Raw genomic sequence first — 22,406 nt, forward strand, 5'->3', positions numbered from 1 at the left:
CATGCTCTGCTCTGCATTTCTGAGAATCTTTTGTCAAGTGACAATCAAGAATTTCAACTTTTCAGGTACTAGCTACACCTAATACTGCTCACCTTCCACACAGTTTTCAGGAAGACAGATAGCCTAAAGTGATAATTCTGTTTCTAAAGATTCACCTAGCTTCATCCAGGCACCCTCCAATCAGAACACCAGGAACCTACCTAATAGACCATTCTAATAGAGCTCCCCACCTCCCAGTGGATTCAAGAAGTTCCTTTTAACATCATGCCATTTTTAATGTAGTTGACACAAAAATAGCTGTGTCAAACTTATAACCATCAAGTTCAGATCTTTGTCTTGGATGCAAAGTTAGGCTCAAATGCAAACTGCCTCAACATCTGAGCCTACTTCTACACCTGTTTCCTATTTTCCAGCATCAGGAGTCATTCACATCTATCATAAGTATACCCTTTTGTACTTTTTCTACTTTCCAGCTTACTCTATGAGGTGAATCACAATTCACATGCTGATGCTAAAATCTGTAAAGCTAAGCTAAAATTGATATCTATATAAAAAGTACCTAGTCCTTATGGACAGGAGGAGTATCCCCAAGTCTTCCATGGACATGGGAGGGTCTATTGCAAACATGCTGAAATTGAATCTTAGACAAAATATGGGAGTAAGTAGAAACAAATTTTCCCAAGGAGAAAAGTGTCAATCAAGTATGATTTTCAGGGAAACACACACAAGTCCCCTAGTTATTCATCTGCCATTTTCCTGTATTGTGTGCCTTGACAACCACATGGCTTGTACATTATACTTGTCTTAACCCAGCCTTACCCGTAATCGATAATCATCCACAGTCCAGATTCGGCTTGCAAAATCATTTGAAGCTGCTAAGAGGTAAGCCCCCTAGAGGAATAAATGAAAGAAAAAACAACTTTTAGCTAAAGTAGAGGAATTCAGTTCACAAGAAACAAGTTTCCTAATAATCAAGTCCAAGAAGGGTTAGATGCCTAAAACTACACACCTGATCTGAACACCATCACCACCAGCGTGTTATCAACCTACAGATCCCCTTCAAGTTAAGCTTTCCTCCTGAAATCACTCAATTTCACTGGAATGTTGAGATTTCTAAAGCTCAATGGAACTCAAGTCTCCCACGCTCACCTTTCCCCTCATCACCTACCCTACGCAGCAAATACAAATTCTCCACATACAATCCAAGCAGAAAGCCCAGAAGCACCTACTCTTCCCTGGGCTCAACTCCCAACTACCCATCCTCCAAGACCACCTACTTTCCATGCATCCAGCTAGACCCTTTCCTCTCTTGCCTGCACCTCAGCCCCAACCTGAATCAAGTCTGCAGAAGCACTGGATGCTGGCCACTGCAGATCTGCCCCTCCCAATTCAGTCTTCAATGTCAATTACTGCAGAATTTAATGCTATATCTGTTTCTGAAAACCTCTCAAGGCTGGGGATAGATCTCAGTGGTAGAGCATTTGCCAAACATATGCAAAATCCTCCACATGGTTTCACTGAGTCAAGATATACTCTGACCTACATCTAACTTTCCAGTCAAATTTCCTTATCATTACCTCAAGGAGTCATTAACTCAAGGAGTGGTTATTAACCCATTTTTGTCCCACTGTCCAAGATGTGAAGCACCTATAAAAACTTACATAATGGGATAATACAATTACATAAGAGGAATAATAGTATAATGACAATGTCCACTAATATTCATTAATATAATAATATATATGAGCTCACCTAAAAATGCATCCATGTCAATTCTCTTGACATATTCATAATAACTAGGGACTTACTGGGTTAAGAAGCTAACAGTTTGTGTTAGGAGCACAAAGACAACTAACCACCAGTGCTCATCCCCTGGGAGTGAGTTCTTAGCTTGATAAAAGCAGCAGATGTAGACTTCTCTCTCTCTCTCCAGAATGGGTTTTTGCACAAGACATTCCAGGTCCCAGAGGACCCTTACCCAAGTAGGGATGTGAAAAGGACACCTGAGATGACAGAGATAGAAGGACTCTTGAGCAGACACTGTCACCTCACCTGGCTACTGCACACTAGTCCTACCTCTAATCTTCTCTTTGCTTCCTCTCCCTGCAATTTCAGCACTGGGCTTTTTGTATCTAACCTTTGATTATCTGGAGTTGTGCCAAGTTGGCTTATTTTGTTTCCTAATCCCCACTCTGAAATGCTGATGAGTGAGCAGTTCATTCCTATTTTACACATTACTTTAGTACAATGACTTGCAGTTTAATGCTTTTAAACCACTCTCATTTAAATGGCAATTTACTGAAGGGTAGGACCACATGGTGCCCCTATAGCACAGGATCTAAACACACAAAATATAACAATAAAATAGAATTAAAAATACTGAGTAGGCTAAGTACAATGGCACACGCCTGTATCCCCAAGTTCAAGACCAGCTTGGGCAATTTAGTAAGACGCTGTCTCAAAACAAAAAATGAAAAAGTGGCTGGGGATATGTAGCTTGGTGGAGCAGCACTCCAGACTCAATCCCCAGTACCAAAGGCAGGAGGTACCAAGTAACAGAATTATAATATCAGAGTTGATAGACCAGTTAGCTCTATAATCTACTTCTACCTTTCTCTAACATGGATTTGACTTAAGATGTGAAGAATGGCAGAGAAACCAGTTACTTCTTAATAATTAGATGTCTAACTTTTCAGAAATCTCCAAAATCACAGAAACTAGATACTTACAGCACTATCAAATTCAATGCTTGTAATTCCAGCATTACTACCAGACAGGGAGCCCTTGAACTCACATTTGTCTGTATAAAAAGATAAGATTTAGAAAAGACAGGAAGTTGATAATGAGTTTGATGGGGCACTGAAACACAATGATAGTCAATTTACATTGTCAAATAGAAACTTTCCTGCACCCTTACAGAATAAAACAACAGGACAAATAGAATGTAAGAGACAAAATATATTGTTAGTCTCTAACAACAATGAACATTTAAATGGGTGCAGATTCTAGCATATTATTAAATATTCTAAGACATTTTGAATTATTAATCCCCTTTACAAAGAACTGTATTTTATAAAATGTCAAATTAAACTAGAGATTGAATTTATATAGGTCCATTACTTCTTTTTTTAAAATATTTTATTTACATTTTAGTTTTCGGCAGACACAACATCTTTGTTTTTATGTGGCGCTGAGGATCAAACCCGGGCTGCACCCATGCCAGGGGAGCGCGCTACCGCTTGAGCCACATCCCCAGCCCCTAGGTCCATTACTTCTCAGTAAAATTTTATAATTCACATACATTAATCTTTGGGTTTCATCGGTACTCATGCCAACTAATTTTGTAGAAATTCTGATCACCAAAATTCTGAATCTATGGTGTGATAATTTTCATTAAGGTCTGAAAAAAAATTTTTCAAATTTTGGTAGAAAGCCAAAAAGGCTCAGTTTGGAGCTTTAGGAATTTGTCCTTAAAGTTGCTTTGCATATACTGGGATACTGGCAAGCCAACCAAGAGCCAATGATTCCTGCCTTGCCCAACAGGGCTGATGGCACTTTTCCTGCAGCCCTGCCTGCACCCCTCTAATCTTCTCAGAAGTGTTTTTTACTGACTGGGCAGTGAAACAAAATGTCTCATACTACTCTTAATTAACTGCAAAAGCATAATCAAAATAGACTAGTTGTTCAACTTTATTTTTGTGGTGCTGGGGATCAAACCTGGACTTGAGGCACACTAGGCAAATGCTCTACTGCAGAAAGCCATCCATGAATTACATGAGGATCTTCTCTCAGTATGGAAGCCAGGAAATTTAGGGTTAGCACTGCAAACTATCTGTGGCTCTCCTACAACAACACATCGCCCGCCCAATGCATATGACCTTTATCTCTGCTCTGCCAAGAAGATCCCTCATAGTAGCTCCAAAGATGGGTTTCTTTGTTGTTCTAGCTTTATTTCTCATCCAGCTCATTTCATGGAGGGGAACCCCATTTCCACCACCTGTGCGGGCCATGGGCAAGACTCTACCACTGAGCCACTCCCCCAGCTCTGCTTAAAATTTTATAAATCAAATCCCCTAATATTTATTTTCTTATAATAGGGCTTCATTATTATTTATAACAATTTTGGCCATTAGCACCCACTCTACCAGGGTGTTTCTGGGCAAAACAAAAATTTCCATGGGCTTCAACAGGCTGTCACAGCCAAGGTTTTTTGTTTTGTTTTTGTTTTTTAAACGGAGTCACTTTCTGGCAAATCAAAGGCGAGACAGGTACAGTGCTCACCAATAAATCTATTTTAACTAAACTATTTAAATAAATCTATTTAAACTAAAATCTATTTAAACAAACATCAAAAGTGGTAATCCTCTATAGCACAGAAAAGACTAGTGTTAAGTTTGAGGCCAGCTTTAGCAACTTGGTGAGACCCTGTTTCAAAAAGTGTTGGGGGCATGTAAGCCAGCAGTAAAACACCCCTGGCTTCGATCTCCAGTTGGGGAGTGGGTGGGGAGGCTGGGGAGAAGTGATTTCAAGTTATATGATTCTGATTAGTTCTGGCTCCACTACTCACTTGCCACGTAATTTGTTAACTGTGTATATCAAATACACAAATTATGTTGCATCTCTTTGAGTTTTACTGTCTTCATCTGTCAAAAAAGGGTAAGAACTACCTTTCTAACCACATGAGGCTATTGTTAAGGATCACAGGAATTAATACAGACAAAGGCACTTCGGAGCTATTTATTGGGGACAGAGAAAATGTATGTGCTACAACTATGGAAACCTGACAAAGTGGTTCCAGTTCCAATAAAAATCTTATTACTTACATTTAGTTCAGTGAAAATATACGTACATGAAACTGAATCTCAAAAATGTCAAAACTGGACTACATCCACCTTCAGAATTCTAAAAGATGTTTTCATGAATACCACTTGGCTCAACACATCTTTTCCAGGTAATAATCCTCTTTTTCCTTTACTCAAGCTTAGATATGGCCTCTTTTTATCTAGGTCATGGTCATTGGCATTATGATTGGGGGCGGGGAGAAAGAGAAGGAGAAAGAGGAGGAGGAGGGAGGAGGAGGGGGGAGGAGGGGGGGAAGAGGGGGGGAGGAGGGGAGGAGGAGGAGGAGGGAGGAGGAAACAAACGTATAAACCACAGCTTGATGTACAGTTTAATTATAAAGATTTATTTTCCTTCTAAAACTGGTACTATTTTGTTCTGATGTTCTGATTACTGTATGAGATAAACATTCATAATAACAGTATTTTCTAGTCATTGCTTGAGAAATAAGAACAAACATGCATTCAGATATAAAGAGAAATTGAAATGGTAAAAATGCTTTGGTCAGATGATTCTTACATAAAAAAAAGTTGTATGCTTTAAGATGATAAACAACTCAGAGTGCCTGAGAGCAAGGGCAACCACATTCCACCAATAGCTCTTACCTCCAAATGCTTCCCATAACTTAACCCTGCGGTCCATGCCTCCTGTGGCCAGTAACCGGGAACCTGGACTGAATTGTACAGCATTAACTTCTCCATCATGTGCATCCTACAACACCATATTTCAAGTTCCATCAGTATTATTCCCGAATCCAAAACACACATACACACTCAACACCTAACTCGAGGCAAAACACATCCTTAAACAGAGGGGGAGCCAACCATAATCTAAAGTGGACTGCTGGCCCAAGGTCTTCTAAGGTGCTAGTAGCATTTTATTCTTAAGAGTTACAGCTTCATTTATTTAGTTGCACTACAACCTTAAAAAAGCAAAATTAGTAGATAATTTGCCTTAAGTTGGTCTTTGCATTAATCTTATTTCTTCTAAGAATAATGGCACTTTGAATTGTATATACCCTATTAGCTTAAAAGCAAGCTTAGAACCAAATGGTTCTTTTGGGCCAGATATTACATCTACTCCTATTACTAATTTACTAATGCTAAACACTATGTATCTGAATAATGTGTAGTATATTGCCTCTCATAATAAATAAAGCTTTCTTCTTATTATTATTTTTTGGTAGTAAGGCTTGAACCCAGGGCCCCATGCATGCTAGCCAAGTGTTCTACAACTGGGCTATGACTCTACCACCGAACCCTCAGCCAAATTTTATTTTGAGACAGGGTCTCACTATGTCACCAAGGCTGGCCTTGAACTTGTGATCATTCTGCCTCAGCCTCCTCAGCAGCTTGGATTATAGGTCTGCATTACTGCACTTGGCTAAGAAAGCTTTCCTGATAAGTCCTACTCTAAGCAGACACTGGTCCTATTCCTAGATGTACATTAATGTTACAATGGGGATTCTATTTAGTAGTTATTATTATTATTTTTTTTTTGAGTGGGGACAAGACACTAAGGATTGAACTTTGATGCACTCAATCACTGAGCCATATCCCCAGTCCTTTTTGGTATTTTATTTAGAGACAGGGTCTCACTAAGTTGCTTAGGGCCTCCCTAGGTTGCTGAGGTTGGTCTTGAACTCACGATCCTCCTACCTCATTCTCCTTAGCTGCTAGGATTATAGGCATGCACTACCAAGCCTGGCAGATTTCTATGTAATTTCTTCTGAAACAAAACAAATCTAGCCTTATCACCAGTATGATCTCTGCCAAGCTTTCTTAACTTTTTGAAACCTCCTTTTGTTCATCTGCAAAAAAGTTCCTTTGGGAAATGTGAGACTGGCATAAACAGAGAAATATAAGCTCAAAAGATGGCACACATGGTTCAGGATAAGAACGCAATCCAGGCAATAAAGCATCCCACCCCAAAAGGGGCAGAGGGAATAATAGGCATCACTATAATTCACTCTCTTAATAGGACAGTGAATACAGAAATTTTTTCTGGGTGAAGTATGCCATTTGTGATTTGCTTCAAGCCCAGCAAAGTGTGGGTAGTGAGCTACTGCTACTGGCATCTCCATTAATTGACTCGGAATTGAGCAGCACTTTGATGATTTGGTTTCCCACTTTCCCTCATATATCCCACTGCTGAAAATCTTCATGACAGGGAACTTGACATTTCCTTTTTCAAAATAAATTTTCTTTTCCCGAGGTCTCAGATTGAAAACTTGAGATCATGCACTGTCACACCCTGCCTGCCACTCATCAAGCTCCTGAGGAATGTGTTCTGTTGGATACTAGTCAGCTGTGAATATTTCACTCTCCAAAACACACACTGACAAAATCCCTGATTGTCAGCTGCTCCACCATCCCACACACATGACTTAATGTGCTGGGGGGAAAAATGGGCTGCTGGGAGTTGAGGGCAAGGAAGGGACTGTGACATTCAGTGCAATCAGACCTTTTACCAATCATCATTGACCTCTGTGAAGTGCTCAGGCCTGTTGGGGAATCATAGGAGCGAGATCAGAATGGGAAGAAGCCCTTCCCCAATCTAACTCCTCCTCCAATACAGGCTAGTTGACAATGAAGTCACTAGGCAGTCCACTGTGAGGAATTACCTAAGGAAGTTCCTCTGGGTGCCTGAACTAAAAGCTCCCACAACCTAAATGCCATTCCATATTTCTAGTAAATCCTTCCCTCTTCAGAAAGCAACCTCTTTTGGCCATACCTGGCCCACACCAGTGTCAACCCAACTCTGGCTCTGCTTTCATGCTGCCCCTTCTTTCCCTCTCCAGTGCTCTCACAGGCCCAGCAGATACCTGACATTTGCCAGGTTGGTTCATTTACACTAGCTGGGATAAGGATTATCTATTAGTACCAGGACCCAGCTCTGAACTCCAGATGACAGTCCTGGTGTCACAGTGGCTTCTGCCCAGGGCTGTGTTCTGCTTCCAATCATAAGCTCTTAGTGGTAGGAAGTCATTCAAACAAGGGTTTAATTTATGAAACCAAGAGCTTCCCTGTTAGACTTCCAAAACAGACCACTAGCTAGAATCTCACCCTAAATTGCAGCTATCTGGTGACTACAATTACATGAATTACTTTAATTTCTCACCATCCCTAATTAGTTTTCCCTTACCCCATCCCTCCTGCTACCAAATCCTCTCTTACAGCCAGTGTAACATTACCCAGAAGGGCTGTAGTAAATTCTGTGCTCTAAAGCTAAGCAAAATATACCAATCCCTCACAGAGGACAGAGCAAGCAGGTATAAGAGCTTGATAAAAGTGAATGACAGAAAGCTCAGTTGAACTATGAAAATAACCCTTTAGTGATCAGGCCCTGTTACCATACCAAGCTTGGTGGAGCGCATACTTACAAAGACACATAAGGCAGTAGTTGGTACCCTCACATCTTTACCAGAAGCAGGATGAGTATCCACATTATCCTGGGGGACTGGAAAGGAAGAGACAGAGCGTCTCCTAAAGAATAACACAAAGGTAAATATTAGACAAGACTGCACAGGATCACTACTCTTCAAGCCGTCAGAAAGGCCTTAAAGATGATCTTGCTTAAGCAGGCTATCTTTGTCAATAGCTTTTTCCTTCCAGACCCTTCAAACCATAAGAAGCACCCTCATGCAGAGGGCAACAGGAGTGTGTCAACGCATTCCTCACTCTCCTGCATTCTAACTCATGGGCTCCCAAACAGCACTAAAAAGCTGCCCTGTAAGATCACTTACCTTGCTAACTGCTAGGAACTTTTTCCAACTAAATTAACAGCTAGCTCAGAGGTAGCTCTTTGGTGTTTCTGTAACACTATTTTAAGATGATTTCTATGCCTAGTTACAATCACCCCCAGCATACACTGTGGTCAAGGTGGAGTCGAATGCATGCCAAAAGAAAGAGGCCAAGAGCATGATGACTATACAAGGAGCTCCACTTTACTGCCCAGATTGGGGGGCTTCCAGCATTCATTCCTGGGAGCATGCAAAGCACTCAGGTTAGCACGTGGACATCTGATGACTGCGGGCAGTGCAGCGTGATCAGCGTGACTATCAATGACCCACACTCACATGCTTGGCTAAGAGGGTAATACTTTCACCTGGCAGCATCAGAAGAAGAATGGTGCCCCAAAAGGGGAGACTCGGACAGACTAAAGGGAAAGGCCAGAGATCAGCACAAAGCGAGATTAAGAGAAAGAAGTTGGGGAAAAAAGGAGGAAGCTACATGAATGGCCAAAATTAAGGTATCTGTATTTGCTGCACCACTGAAATTCTGGTGTACAATTAAAAAATAATAAATCATGTACATATGCTTAAGTATATTTACACACATTTAAAAAAGGAAAGGTGAAGGTCTTCTAACCTACCCAAAGATATTAGTGATAGAATCCAGAAGGCCTCCAGCAGGCTGCGAGAGTCGCTTACTAAAGAGGAGGGGAGGATAGGTTTAAACCTTAGAAACATTTCGCCCAAATTATCAATTAAAACAGCCCATAAAACAAGTACCTAGGAGTATTTTTCCCACTTAGTACCCAAAATTCAGCCAAGAAAAACTCACAGTATTTGAACCACCAGGAAATAATGGGAAGGTAGAAGGGAAAACCCAGCCTAGCAGTTTGAAAAGAAACAAGGTTCCCTAATATTGAACTAATTTGCCTGGAAACAAAACCTTAGACAAGGAATTTAATCTAACTGACCTAACAATTTCAGAGTGTTAATAACCAATCCCCACTCTTTTAGTCTTGCTTTAGCAAACAGGAAAAAAAAAAAAAAAATCCTTGAGCCCCGAGATCTGGTCATTCTGCTTAATAAGGTTTAACTGGCAATCTTTTAGGAAGACACCCACCTGTGTTCTGCTTCCCTCCCATTCCCATTAGGTGGAGGTGAACCAGACAAACTGGTGTTCTCCATGGTGGTATATAAGATGCTAGCTATTCCACCAAGAGGGTTGGAGGTGTGGGCATATTTATGTTCTCGCTATGCCCATAAATATGCTATCAAACTTCCACTTGTCCCCTGTTCACCCATCTACTCACGTGGCTGCTCTGCTGATAGCTCGCACAGGCGAGGTCTCCTCTGTGTGCTCTGAGGTCTCATCCACAATGACTTCAATGTCATCATCCCTGGAACGAAGAGCAAGAGGTTTATTCTGATAATCAGGGGCTTTGTAGAGAATCAGTTTTGCAAAGGCCATTACATTTCTAATCACAACCTATGACACTTGGCTATAAGAGATATGGTAAAAGGTTCTCTAGAGAAAAGGGAAGCTCTCCCACTACAGATAAATGTGAAAACAAACATTTAACCTGTTCAGATCCAGAACACTGGGGCTGGAGATGTAGCTTACTGGTAGAGTGCCTGCCTAGCACATGTGAGGCCCTGGGTTCAATCCCCAGCACCAAAACAAACAAAAAACCTGTTAAAACAGATCCAAAATGCCAACTGAGAATAGTTTTCAAGAGCAAACTCTAAACACCATTCATATTTGACTCTGGATAACACAGGCTTTGTTTAAGCTCTCAGTGTTTCTGACATTTGGGGAATCCAACACATTCCAAGGGAGAGCACCTGTTAAAGGAACACGCTGCTTTTGCTGTTTATTCCACTGGATGCAAAGCACCTCTGGAATTCCCCTTCTTCCATATTTTTAGAGGCCATGTCTTTCCTGACTGGGGGAAGGCAATAATTATTTTGGTTTTAATGACCTCCTACTGTGCCACAATCTTCATGGAGAAGTAAAATAATAAAGTAACAGGCCAAGATTTCATCACTTACTATTGGGACTCAAGAACTTGAAAGCAAGATTTTTCCTTTTCTTTGATTAATTATCTGGATTATATGAATATATACTTAAGAACTTGTTACCAAGCAAGTTAAACCATGTCAAAGTAAATTTGTCTTCTTTTATTTATTCTAGCATTATGTATAATTGCTCCACATTCTTGGCCAGGACGTAGAGAAGAATAATGAGAACAAGGCTGTGCCTGATTTCCTTCTTGGCTGGCTTTCACAGATGTAGATTTGTGAGAGTCACCTAGGCTAAGAGGACAACAGAATTATACAGAGGGCAAGAGGGCCAAACATGAACTGAGCCTACAATGATGCAGTTTCAAAGAGAATCTTGGGTTCCTAAATTTCCTGGATCTTTGCACAGGCCCAGGACCATGAGAAAATACTAGGACTTGCCAACTAGCCTTTAAAAAGAGGGTTTGACTCTTAAGGAAGCAAAGATGAAAAGAACCTCTAGCCAAAGTTCTCAGGTTTGCACCCTGTGCAGGTCCTTCCTGGGTGACCCGGGGTAGGATACTGTAGCCCTCTAAATCATGCCTCACCTAGTCACTAGGCTACACTTGAAAACAGCAGACAGATACATGATGAGGCCTCCCAGACATAGAAAGCTGGATCCACACCCAGCTGAGGAGTGTAAACAGAAACAACTTTTTGGAAAGTCATATTTTCTAAAACAGTTTTGACTCTACAAATTTTCAAGAATCTATCCCAAATAAAGAATCAGAAACATGGTCATATTACTCAGTACCTCATTTTTAATTGAGGAATCAGAAACCACCAAAATAAAATTAAAATGGTTGAGTGGGTGTTACTTTCTGGGTGGCAGAATTATGTTTTGACTTTTTGCCTTTTGTCCCCCGCCACCCCCCAACTGGGGATTGAACCCAGCAGTGCTTAACCATTGAGCCACATCCCCGGGCCTTTTTATATTTTATTTTGAGGCAGGGTCTTGCTAAATTGCTGAGGCTGACTTTGAACTTACAATCCTTGCAAGGGGTGGTAGCACACGCCTGTAATACCAATGGCTTGGGAGGCTGAGGCAGGGGGATCATGAATTCAAAGCCAGCCTCAAAAAAGGATTTGTGATCCTTCTCCCTCAGCCTCTCTAGCTGCTGGGATTACAGGTGTGTGCCACCATGCCAGGCTTCAGTTTTCTTTTCTAATATCTTTAAAGTGACTATATAGGAATAAAACAACAATTTTAAGAGACAAATGGTTAAGAACACAGTTTAGATTGGTCTTTACTTACTGTTCAACTGGCAGTGGTTCCTTTGCTGCTTCAGCAAGCTCTTTCTGCAGCCGGGCTTGCCGTCTCCTATTTATAAAAATAAAAAAAAGCTCATCATTTATGTTTGTGTAAGGAAAACATGGAGGCTTCACTTGCAATAAATTGCTAGTTTCCATAGCACATTTGAACATTCAGTGCATACAAAATAGCAGCTACCCTGGCCAAGACACTCAAAGTCTCAAACTCAACACACTCCCCATTATAAAGGGTTTCAGAGGAATGCCTAGAGGAGAGATCATGTTATAAGAGGAAGTAGGTGAACTAGCAAGGAAGGAGGTCACCTGCTGGGGCCAGGGCCTCTTAGGACAGAAGGCACTTCAGGTTTATTGAAGGCTAATCAGGGCCACAACAGCTTTTTGCAGCCGTCTTAGAAAGTACTATATTAAGACACCCACAGCATGATCAAGAATAGTAAAGATTGACTTAGGACTTACTTGTACTTGGCATGGTTTAATCATCTTATGGATCAATTAATTAAATTCTTCTAATACCCTTTGAGGTAAGTAGAGTTGTCCCCTAGTATCTGTGTGGGATTGGTTCTAGGACAACCCCCCCCCCCACACACAGATACAACAATCCAGAGATGCTCAAGTCTCTTATGCCAAATAGTACAGTATGTGCAGAGAACTTAGGCACATCGTCCCATATACTATAAATCATCTCTAGATGATTTATAATACCTACTACAATATAAATGCTATGAAAATAATTGGTACACTCTATGGGTTAGGATAGAGACAGGAATAGAGGGTCTTTATATGCTCAGTACAAACCCACATTTTTTCCCTAAGCAGTCCACAGATGTTGAGCCTGTTGATTCTGAGGGCTAACTGCACTGTTACTTCCCCTGTACAGATAAAGCAAGTGAGGTCTAATGAAATTCAACTGTCAAAGTGTACATAACTTTTAACTGACAAAAGCTAACCATGGCTAACTGGGATCCACAGCTAACTGGGAATGTAAAAGAGCCTCATCCACCCCTCCTTAACTTCAGTTAGTATCCTAACTTCAGGAGCTCACCTTGGCAACCTTGTTCTCCCTTCCTTGGCAATTTTACTCATCTGTGAATGCCCCCAACCTGGAACTCCAGCCCTGCTTTTGAGCTCCAATCAATAACTCGCTAGAACTTCTATTCGGCCTCTCCCACAGTGCCAATTTCTCCAACTGGGAAAAGTCCTGTTAAGTGGCCTACCAAAATCCTGGGACGAGATGAAGGTATAGCTTGAAAAAGCTTCTTCCATTAGGATGAAAATTAAGTCTCAAAGGAAAAATTATAAAATATACAATTTACAAAAACTTTCTTAGCTGTGAGAGCCTCAAACTACCTTTGATAGAAAACCAGAACCTGAATGTGGAGGGAGTTATGCTGCTCCAAGTTATGGCACTTGTTGATAGACCATCTGAAACCTACTCCTTTCTCTACCTTCATGTCCCCATTCTGGCAAGGGGTGAAAAACTGATAAGGAAAAAAAGAGAACAGCACCTGAGCCAGGCCTTCATCAGTGGAGCTGATAGGACAGGTATTTCCCTGATAGTTCAGATAGCCCTCGAGTGCATCTTAAAGCAATAGCAGCTATTGAGCCCAATTGTGGGGACATGGTCTTTTGCAGAAGGCAGAACATGAAAAGCTCTCTGGTGTGCTCCATCACAGCCCAGCTCAACAAAAGCTGCTAGAAGTAGGGACAAGGACAGAGGGATTTAGCAGAAAGCAGGCAACACAGAGGGTAGGCTTCCAGGGATTCTGACTATTGCAGGTGCCCCACACCTTCAATAGTCCAAGGGCACAATCCTTGGAAGTCATTTCAAAGGGAGGAAGAAAGGACAGGGGCAGATATATAACGGTCTTGTTAGGTTAGCATCATTTTCCCTGTGACGCTCAGAGGCTTCTCCTTCCAATGGCTCTTCAGTGATGATGATCATGGCACCTGGCAGCATCCTGTCAACCCTGCGACCCTCACAACCCTCACACCGCCTGAGAACACCATGCCATAAGCCCAACTATCTTACAGTTAATGTGAGGTAGAAATGATAGAAGAAACTCATTTTTTCACAGTAGAAACTTCAGCAAGTTAGAAAAAATAGAAGTATAAAATGAGAAAACAAAACATCTTACCCCCAAAACCAAACATCATTAATAGTATAATTCCCTCCAGTCTTTCATACAAAACTGGGGTGTTATGAATATAGTTCGTTTCACTCAACATATTTCATATTTCCAGTTATATCACTGTATTTTAGGTATCAAGTATTCTTTGTTGGTGGACCTTTATTTTATTCATTTATTTATAAGCAGTGTTGAGAATTGAACCCAGTGCCTCACACATGCTAGGTAAGTGCTCTACCACTGAGCCACAACCCCAGCCTCAGTATCAAGTATTCTTTTTTTTTTTTTGAGAGAGAGAATTTTTTAATATTTATTTTTTAGTTTTCGGTGGACACAACATCTTTGTTTTTATGTGGTGCTGAGGATCGAACCTGGGCCACACGCATGCCAGGTGAACGCGCCACCGCTTGAGCGAGGCCCTGGGTTTGATCCTCAGCACCATATTAAAAATAAATAAATAAATAAACGTATTGTGTCCCACTACAATTAAAAAATAAAATATTTTTAAAAAAATAATCTTAAATGGCTTTATAAAATTCCATTGCATGAACATATCACAGTTTAACTGTTCCCCAAGGTATGCACTATCTTTTTTTTTACTACTGACGAAAAATATGCCATCATGAATGTTTGTCAAAAAGTCCCCTTACTTCCTTAGGACAAAGTCCAACAAGAGGGGGCTCTCAAGTCCAGAATGGTAGGATCCTCCTTATTCCAAACAGCCCTCAAGCAGTCAGCAGCCCCACACTATCAGTACTCCTGCCCCCTAGCACCCCTTTCTGTGGTATTTACTCACCACAACCAAGTCTGCTCTTATGAACCACCTATGCTTTGTGCTCATCTTTCCTTATTGACTCTATTATGGATATTTAAGAGAGCATTTCCTGGTTCATTGTTTTAGTTCTGTGATGTTGAGAAACCTAAAAAAATTTGAACTGCCACCCTTTAATATCATTACTTTTATGTTTGGAAAGTCCTCCAAGACTCCTTTTTAGGAACACTTCATAAAATAAACAGACGGTCCCTCAAATTTTCTAACTTGACCAAGGCTTTGATTTTACACTGCCTTTCCCATCTAAGTGGATTTATTATGTGGTAGGGCATAAGCTCAGTTACTCCTTAGGATTTTTCCTATAATCTGTCTTCTAAATGAAGTACTGAACTACTGGTATGGGGATTTTAGAAAAGGGTTCAATTCTGCTGGGCTTCTGTGAATAGTGCATCAGCTAGTTTTCTTTGCTTTTCTAGATGAATCATACCCTTCTCCCAGCTTTCCCATGTTGTATCATGGGTTTGGTGCCAAAAACTTTTGAATTGGTTGGTCAGAACACATCTGGATAAAACTGCTCTAAGAGCCATATTGCTCGTTTGAATAGGAGCATATGTAAGGCAGTGGACATTGAGCATGGATGTCATAGATTGGGGATGGGGTCAGGTTTCTAAAAAGCTTCATTTCTACCACACAGATGCAAATTCCTAGTGTACAGGATGGGAGTGCTTCCTTGCTGTTGGTCAGAAGGCCTCTGCCCTGCCCTTCTGGGAGGTATTCCATGGCTCAATATCAAGTATCCTTATAAACGCAAATTTCTTTTATTCTCACTATCACTATTGGTGATTCTGTTAGTGTTTTCTGTTCTGCACAGGCCAGGTACACTCTCACCCCCAACCTGTATGTTGTTTTCTTTTTAAAGAACTAGCTTCTGCTTTGCTGAAAAAGGAGACCACTGACTATGCCCACCTGGAGTCCTTTTCGTTCTCTGCATTGAGGCGGTTGGCTTCCTGGGCTTTCTCGGCCATCCATCTGGTGACCAGCTCCTGGTTTTCTTCAGTAGTTTTCCTCAGTTTCTCCTCCAACGCAGTAAAAGTGATCTGCAGGGCATCGTATTCGTCCTTCAGGGTCTGGTTGGCTACCTCAAGGTCTTGAAGCTTGCTGCGTAGGTCCAAGCACTCTGTCTCCAAGTCAGAGATAGTCTGCAAACATTCTGCAATTCTGAAAGCATGCCGTCAGAAGAGGAAGTGTCCTTGGCCAGAGTCCTGCATTACAGCCAGAGGACGGGGGCAAGCCAACTATGTGAACTTAGCCCAGTAGCATAACATGAGCCACACACCAGACCTGGACCAACGGTGTGCAGGACAATCCTATTAGGAAACACCCAGTGCAAGGTTCCTCCTGCCCACAAATGACTAGTAACAAGAGTTTTGAGAAAAGCAGGATTTGAAGGAAGGGAAACTTTAGGTGCTCGCAAGGTATTTTTGTGAGGCTCTGCAGCTCTATGGTGCTAAGACTCCAAATCCCCGTTTTCTTGTTTCTGATCAAAAATGATCCTGCTCACTTACACACCACCCATGAGTCCCAAGCTCTCAGTATAGCCTCAGCTCCACCACAGGAAGACACCAACATCCACACAAGGCCACCATGAGGGGATTACAAATGCTCTGGAACCCTTGCAAGGGCCAGTTATTTCCCTAGAGAATGTTGGGACCCTAGGGGCCTAAGGGAATTGAGCTTGCCTTTCCTTGGAACAGAAAAAGGGCCCAGATTGCATTGACTGGAATAAGACACTTGCTGGCTGCAGCGCGGCTACCACTGGTTACAGGCCCTATTCAAAGGGTACAGCAAAACACAACATGTGAACCAATCACCAAACCCTAAGGAGGAAAGGTTTCTACTCACTTTGCTTCATTCATCTGCATCTCCCTGTCCTTCTGCTGCATTTGGTTGTTCAGGTCAATCACCAACTGAGCTAACTGGGAGACAGAGAACACTCTCCTAAGTCACTCAAAAAAAGAATCTCACTTGAAAACCAATAGTGGGTGACAATCCACTTAGTTTTTAATAAAGAAAGGTGTGTGTTTGAGGGGTTGGGCAAAGGTATCAAGAAAGGTAGTAAATGGCAGAGGGGGTATGCGTAATGTGCCTAGGAACTGTCTGCTGTTCCCTTGCAAAGGGAAATGTGGATGAAGTGTTCTAGGTGACTACCAGGTTCTTGCTGAGAATACCTGTCTACCCCCAGATCTCACATCAACTTGGCTGAACTGCTAGTTAACTGTCTTCTCTCATTTGGAGCTTTGCATTGATGACCATTCAGGGTAAACACAACTAGGACTCCTTCTAATAACTGAAATTTTGGAGTTCACACTCAAAAAGTTTCATAAGTATTAGAAAGATCTTTAGTGAATCAAACTCTAAGCCCCTTTTTGTTCTCAAAAGCTTCCTCACTTGTGTCTCTCACACCATTGTTGAAGCACGGTAACTGGGTGGTTTGACCATGGCTCACCTCTCCACGAAGGACCTTGCATTTCCTCGTGTTTCCCCACTCTTTCAATCCCACAAAGAGAGCTTTTAATGCCTAATTTAGTTAGACTGCTGCTAATTCCCAGGGAAGTGGCTGATCTCCCATCTCCCGCACAGGACCCTTGAAAGAGAAGACAGAATGGGAGAGGAGTTGTCTTTACCTCCCCACGTTTCTTGTGCAATTCAGTCAGTTCTTCCTGGTGTTTTATCCTCAGCTGAGCCATTTCTTGTAGTTGACTGTCATTCCATGTGCCATCATGTCCAGGACTAATCACCACCAGCCAAATCAAGAAAATATGCAAAAAGGGTGGGGGGAATCAGACTTCAAACCTCTCCAATTAGACAATGGAACAATAACCCCAGAATTTCAAACATGTACATATCAGCCTAGCTAAGAAACCATTTAGTATTCCCAGTAATGCGTGGAAAGTAGAAGTTGTGAGACACATGGTATAGCAAACCAAACACCCCATGCCACAACCAGTCAGGGCAGGAATAAACGGCTGGGTTCCTGAACAAAGCGCAGGTAAATACAAAGCAGCCAACCAGCCCACTCACTGCTAAGTGCCTGAGTGGCAGTCATGTATCAGGTACTGCTGGTGCCAGGAAGACAGGGACTATGGAGCTCTGCTCATGCAGCTGACAACCAATCGAGTAGATGGACAATAAAGTAAAGCCGTGAGGAACAAGCCAGGTGGACTCAAGAGAAGGACCCTCTGAGGATGGAGCAAGCCTGAGAGGAAGCACAGGGTGTGTGTGGGGGGGGTGACAGCTCAGGTGCCGAGGGACAGAGGAGCTAAGGGAGAGGTGCAGAGATCATGCCAAACCTCCTTAGCCCCCCAAGGACGGTGGTGTTCAAAGACCACTGGATGGATTTGAGCAGATTGCAAAAGGGCAGGGGCAGAAACAGGGAGACCCATTAGCAGGCTCTGAGGCTCACACTATGGTGGCAGCAGGGAGGTGGGGAGATGTGTCAAATTCATTTTGAAGAGACCTGCCTTGGAATTGAAAGTAGGGTCTGAAAGACAGGGGTCAAGTATGATCAAGACCTTTGATCTGAGCAATTGGTAAAGGGCAGGTGCCTGTCTACTGAAATGGCAAGACGGTGGGTGCGGCAGGTCTGGGGAAGGCCTAAAAAGATCAACTGTGGACATCCATGTGCATGTCAAGTGGAAGGGTTCCAGAATCTGAACCTCTGGAGAGCTCCAAGCTAAAGGCTTACAGCTCCAAGCTAAAGGCTTACATGTGCATGTTCCTGAAGCCTCAGAAAATGAGTTTAGATCAGAAGTGAATTCGCCAGGTGTGATGGTACACGCCTGTAATCCCAACGGCTCGGGAGGCAGAGGCTGGAGGATCAAAGCCAAGCCTCAGCAAAAGTGAGGCACTAAGTAACTCAGTGAGACCCTGTCTCTAAATAAAATACAAAATATGGGTGGGGATGTAGCTCAGTGGTCAAGTGCCCCTGAGTTCAATCCCTGGTATCCCCAAAAAAAGAGTGAATTCAGTTTTGAAAACTTTGCAGGCTGGGGATGTATAGCTCAGTTGGTAGAGTGCTTGCCTTGCATGCACAAGGGCCTGGGTTCAATCCTCAGCACCCCCCCAATACACAAATTGCAAATTATTTGTATTATATCAAAAATAGCAGTACACTCTGATCAAAGAAAAATTCTAAGATACCTTACCTTCCAAAGGTCAAAGGGTAAAGAGATAAGAGAACTAATCAGTTAACTACAGTTAGCTGCAAACAAAACACCAGAAGCCTTATTTTATTGTTAAGTAAACTAGAAAATCCTTGGTCAAGAGTTTGGCTTTCTTATAGCAGCTTTCATTTTATAAATCTTTTCTCTAGAATACCAGCTCCTGGGGAGAAGCCTTGAAAAACTGACTTAAAATCCCATCACAGCAAACCCTCAGGGCCACCATCCCCTGTTTACAAATACAATTTCTGGACTGTGAACCCCAACCAAAAGCAACGAGTTCTCCTTATGGGCTACCTTCCTATCCCAAAGCTCTCTCAGGGGTGCATACATGCAGGGTGCAGGGCTTTTACCCTCCTCAAAACTGAAGTCTTTTTATTTCAGGAATTCCCTAGCCTCAAGAGTTTTGGTTTAACACAACACTAGAATTTTGAAATTATGCTCAGGAGGAGGGTCTGGGCTGAAACTACAGAGGAGCATTACCAGACCATACTGAGTACGCAGGTAAATCTAATGCTCAACTAAAGCTCATAGAAGGCCGGCCAAGATACCCATTCTGAAGGGAGAGGGGAGAGCAGCCCATTACATATGACCTGTAACATAATAAAAAGGAGGGAAGGAGGGGTTGGGGCTCAGAGGTAGTGCACTTGCCTGGCATGTGTGAGGCAGTGGGTTCAACTCTAATCACCACATATAAATAAATAAAATAAAGGTCTATTAACAACTAAAAAATAAAAGTAAAAATTAAAAAAAAAAAGAGGGATGGAGGCAGTATAATAATAATCCTCCTAACTTCACCCTCCAACTCCACATGAATACCTGCTGCATATCTAAGCAAGATGACTCACCTTTGAGGTGACCAGGCACTTTACTACATTAGCCCATGAAGTACCATGAGATTAGACACTGGAACGTGCCTTACATGAAACCATCTAAAATTAGGAAGACCAATTAGAAGGTATTGTACTAAATCCTTTCATTTAAATGCAAAGCAATATGGACTATGTGAAGCAAAACATGTGGCCCCTCCTCCCCAGGAACTGGCATTCTAGAAAAAAAGATTTGTAAAATGAAAACTAAAAAATTTAAAAAACAAGTTTTTGGTCAAAGACTTCCTATTTTACTCATTTAAAAAAAAAAGCTCAAAGATGCTGGGAATCTGCTCATTCACAGGGCCTCAGAGTGGCTAGGAAAGCAGTGTCACTCAGACTTTAGAGGTTATCAGAATCACCTACAGGGTTTTTTTTTTTTTAAACCAATTTTGGTCCCATCATCCCAGATGTGGAACACCTGTGAAACTTAAATACAACATGCAACATGTAATCATATAATTTAAAAATAACAATGTAAGGGCTGGGGATATAGCTCAGTTGGTAGAGTGCTTGCCTCACATGCACAAGGCCCTGGGTTCAATCCTCAGTACACACACCCCCCAAAAAGTAATTATAACACCATTGACATGAATATAATACTATGTGTGAAGTCTAGATTATGATTTTCAACCTATTTTAATGCTCCCGTGTCAGTTTTCTTGAAATATTCAGAGTTAAAAACTTGGGACATAAAGAGATTACTGGACCCATCACTAAAATTTCTGTATGTCTTGGGGGTGGGGCAAAGAATCTATTTCTAGCCAGGCACCACAGCATCCGCCTGTAATCTCAGCAACTCTGGAGGCTGAGGCAGGAGGAAGATCGCAAATTTGAGGACAGTCTCACAGTCTCAGCAACTTAGCAAGATCCTGTCTCAAAAAATAAAAGGGGCTAGGGATGTAGCTCAGAGGTAAAGCACCCCTGGGTTCAATCCCCAGTGCCAAAAAAAACAAAGGAAACCCCCCCTACTTCTTAACAACTTCCCAGATGATGATACTCATTCGGGAACCATACTTAGAAAACTACTCTCAGGCTGAAGAGTCAGAATTTTGCCTCTAGGCAAAGTGATGAAAACACAAGGAAAATCTAATAACTGATGTACAGGTATAGAAATTCCTGGTTAATTACAATGAAATGAGCAGGACCCAAGGAGAGATAGAGGAGGCATAGGGAAGGAAATCAACCAGGCACTTATCTTCTCTGAATATCTTTAACACACCCCTAGCAAACACCCCTTTGTGCCCAGTTCATACTGCAGTCACAAAAGCCTGAAGTGAGCAGACTCTTCAAAGTCCAGGTATGAGAGAAAGAGGATAATGGCAAAATAAATGTAAACTAAGGGACAGATTGAGAGACTGTGGGGCAAAGAACCTGGGGCACTAAGTGGATACATGGAGGGGAAAGATATTGAGGGAGAAAGGAACCATAGATGACTCATGGGAAACAAGGACACATTAATAGGAACAAGATAATCAGGAGAATAAGACAAATTACAGATAATGTTTGTGGGAAAAGACTTTCAATAAATTGACTATCCCAGTGAAATTTAGCCAAAAGAATTGTCAGATATTTATTTACATCGTAACTAATATCTTAAGTACTATGAAAGAAACCCCAGGAGCGAAAGTAACAGGATCTCCTGAACTGTTATTAAGCAAAAAACGGAACCCAGATGGGGGAAACTATCTGTGCTTTGGGATCTTTCCCACTCTCGCCTCCCAGGAGACCGTCTTGCCAGATTAGGAGACACAGATGGCAGGCAACTACTCAGAAGATTCCCAATGAGGCCATACCCACCACTTAAAACAACAACAACAAACCCTTAAATTTCTAGTTTTGTTTTCACAATTGCCAAGTGTTAAATCGATGTGCAAAAAGAATAAAGCAATAGATAAATATAATGGGCACTGTTTCCAGACCAACAAATGTGCAAACATCATGGAAAGAGGCCAGTAAGACTCTAGAATAAGCCCATTTAAGCTGCTTTGATGAAGCATGACTTTGATTTTATGAACATGACCCTAAGTAATGTATACATACAGTAATACATACATGAGTAAATATTTCAAACACCCTATATAAACATGTGTATGTAACACAGCAGGGCAAACACTTTCTCTTAAAATACAATGAAGAAACAAAAGCTTGTTGCAACCTGCTAATTTGATTTCACAAGCTAAGGTTGAAAATATTAAATAAGAATCAAACAGACCTTACTGTATAAAAGGCAATTTGTGCTTATTTGCCAGTCAATTCTGTTTTAACAAAAGTTCTGTAAATCTATTCAGGAATATTTACTTGTCTCTAAGTATTCCTGGGTTAGGAGATAACCTGACCTAGGGTTACCACGTGAACTGCTTCAGAAATTTCTCAAGCTGAGAGCATTGTTCTGGTAAGTCTTCTAGGTATGTACGGATCTTTTAAACAATGCTTTTAGTTATTTGGTTTTAGCAGTTCTTATTTGAAAGGAGATGACAAAAACTGGAGTGGAGCATAGAAGAAAACAGGACTTGG

At 41.6% G+C, this 22,406-nt stretch overlaps 1 protein-coding gene and 1 non-coding gene across 3 annotated transcripts in view; both read right to left on the reverse strand.

The window, feature by feature from the left end:
* Atg16l1 (autophagy related 16 like 1) overlaps positions 1-22,406 on the reverse strand; it is a 36,384-nt gene that overhangs the window by 9,155 nt on the left and 4,823 nt on the right. Inside the window, exons 3-12 of one of the 2 annotated variants that reach the window (XM_027941747.3) lie at positions 17,485-17,590; positions 16,703-16,776; positions 15,767-16,018; positions 11,886-11,951; positions 9,883-9,969; positions 9,214-9,270; positions 8,222-8,324; positions 5,445-5,550; positions 2,730-2,800; positions 820-891 (exon numbers count right to left, since the gene is read on the reverse strand). In XM_027941747.3, coding sequence (XP_027797548.1) covers positions 820-891; positions 2,730-2,800; positions 5,445-5,550; positions 8,222-8,324; positions 9,214-9,270; positions 9,883-9,969; positions 11,886-11,951; positions 15,767-16,018; positions 16,703-16,776; positions 17,485-17,590 — 994 coding nt within the window. The remainder of the gene's footprint in view (positions 1-819; positions 892-2,729; positions 2,801-5,444; positions 5,551-8,221; positions 8,325-9,213; positions 9,271-9,882; positions 9,970-11,885; positions 11,952-15,766; positions 16,019-16,702; positions 16,777-17,484; positions 17,591-22,406) is intronic. The other variant, XM_027941748.3, reaches the window with a different exon arrangement.
* On the reverse strand, positions 7,053-7,324 carry LOC114097997 (small Cajal body-specific RNA 6). Its single transcript, XR_003583660.2, has one exon. It is a non-coding gene; the product is annotated as a small Cajal body-specific RNA 6 (non-coding RNA).

This window comes from Marmota flaviventris, chromosome 11 (assembly GCF_047511675.1).
Source record: "Marmota flaviventris isolate mMarFla1 chromosome 11, mMarFla1.hap1, whole genome shotgun sequence".
Classification (NCBI taxonomy): domain Eukaryota; kingdom Metazoa; phylum Chordata; class Mammalia; order Rodentia; family Sciuridae; genus Marmota; species Marmota flaviventris.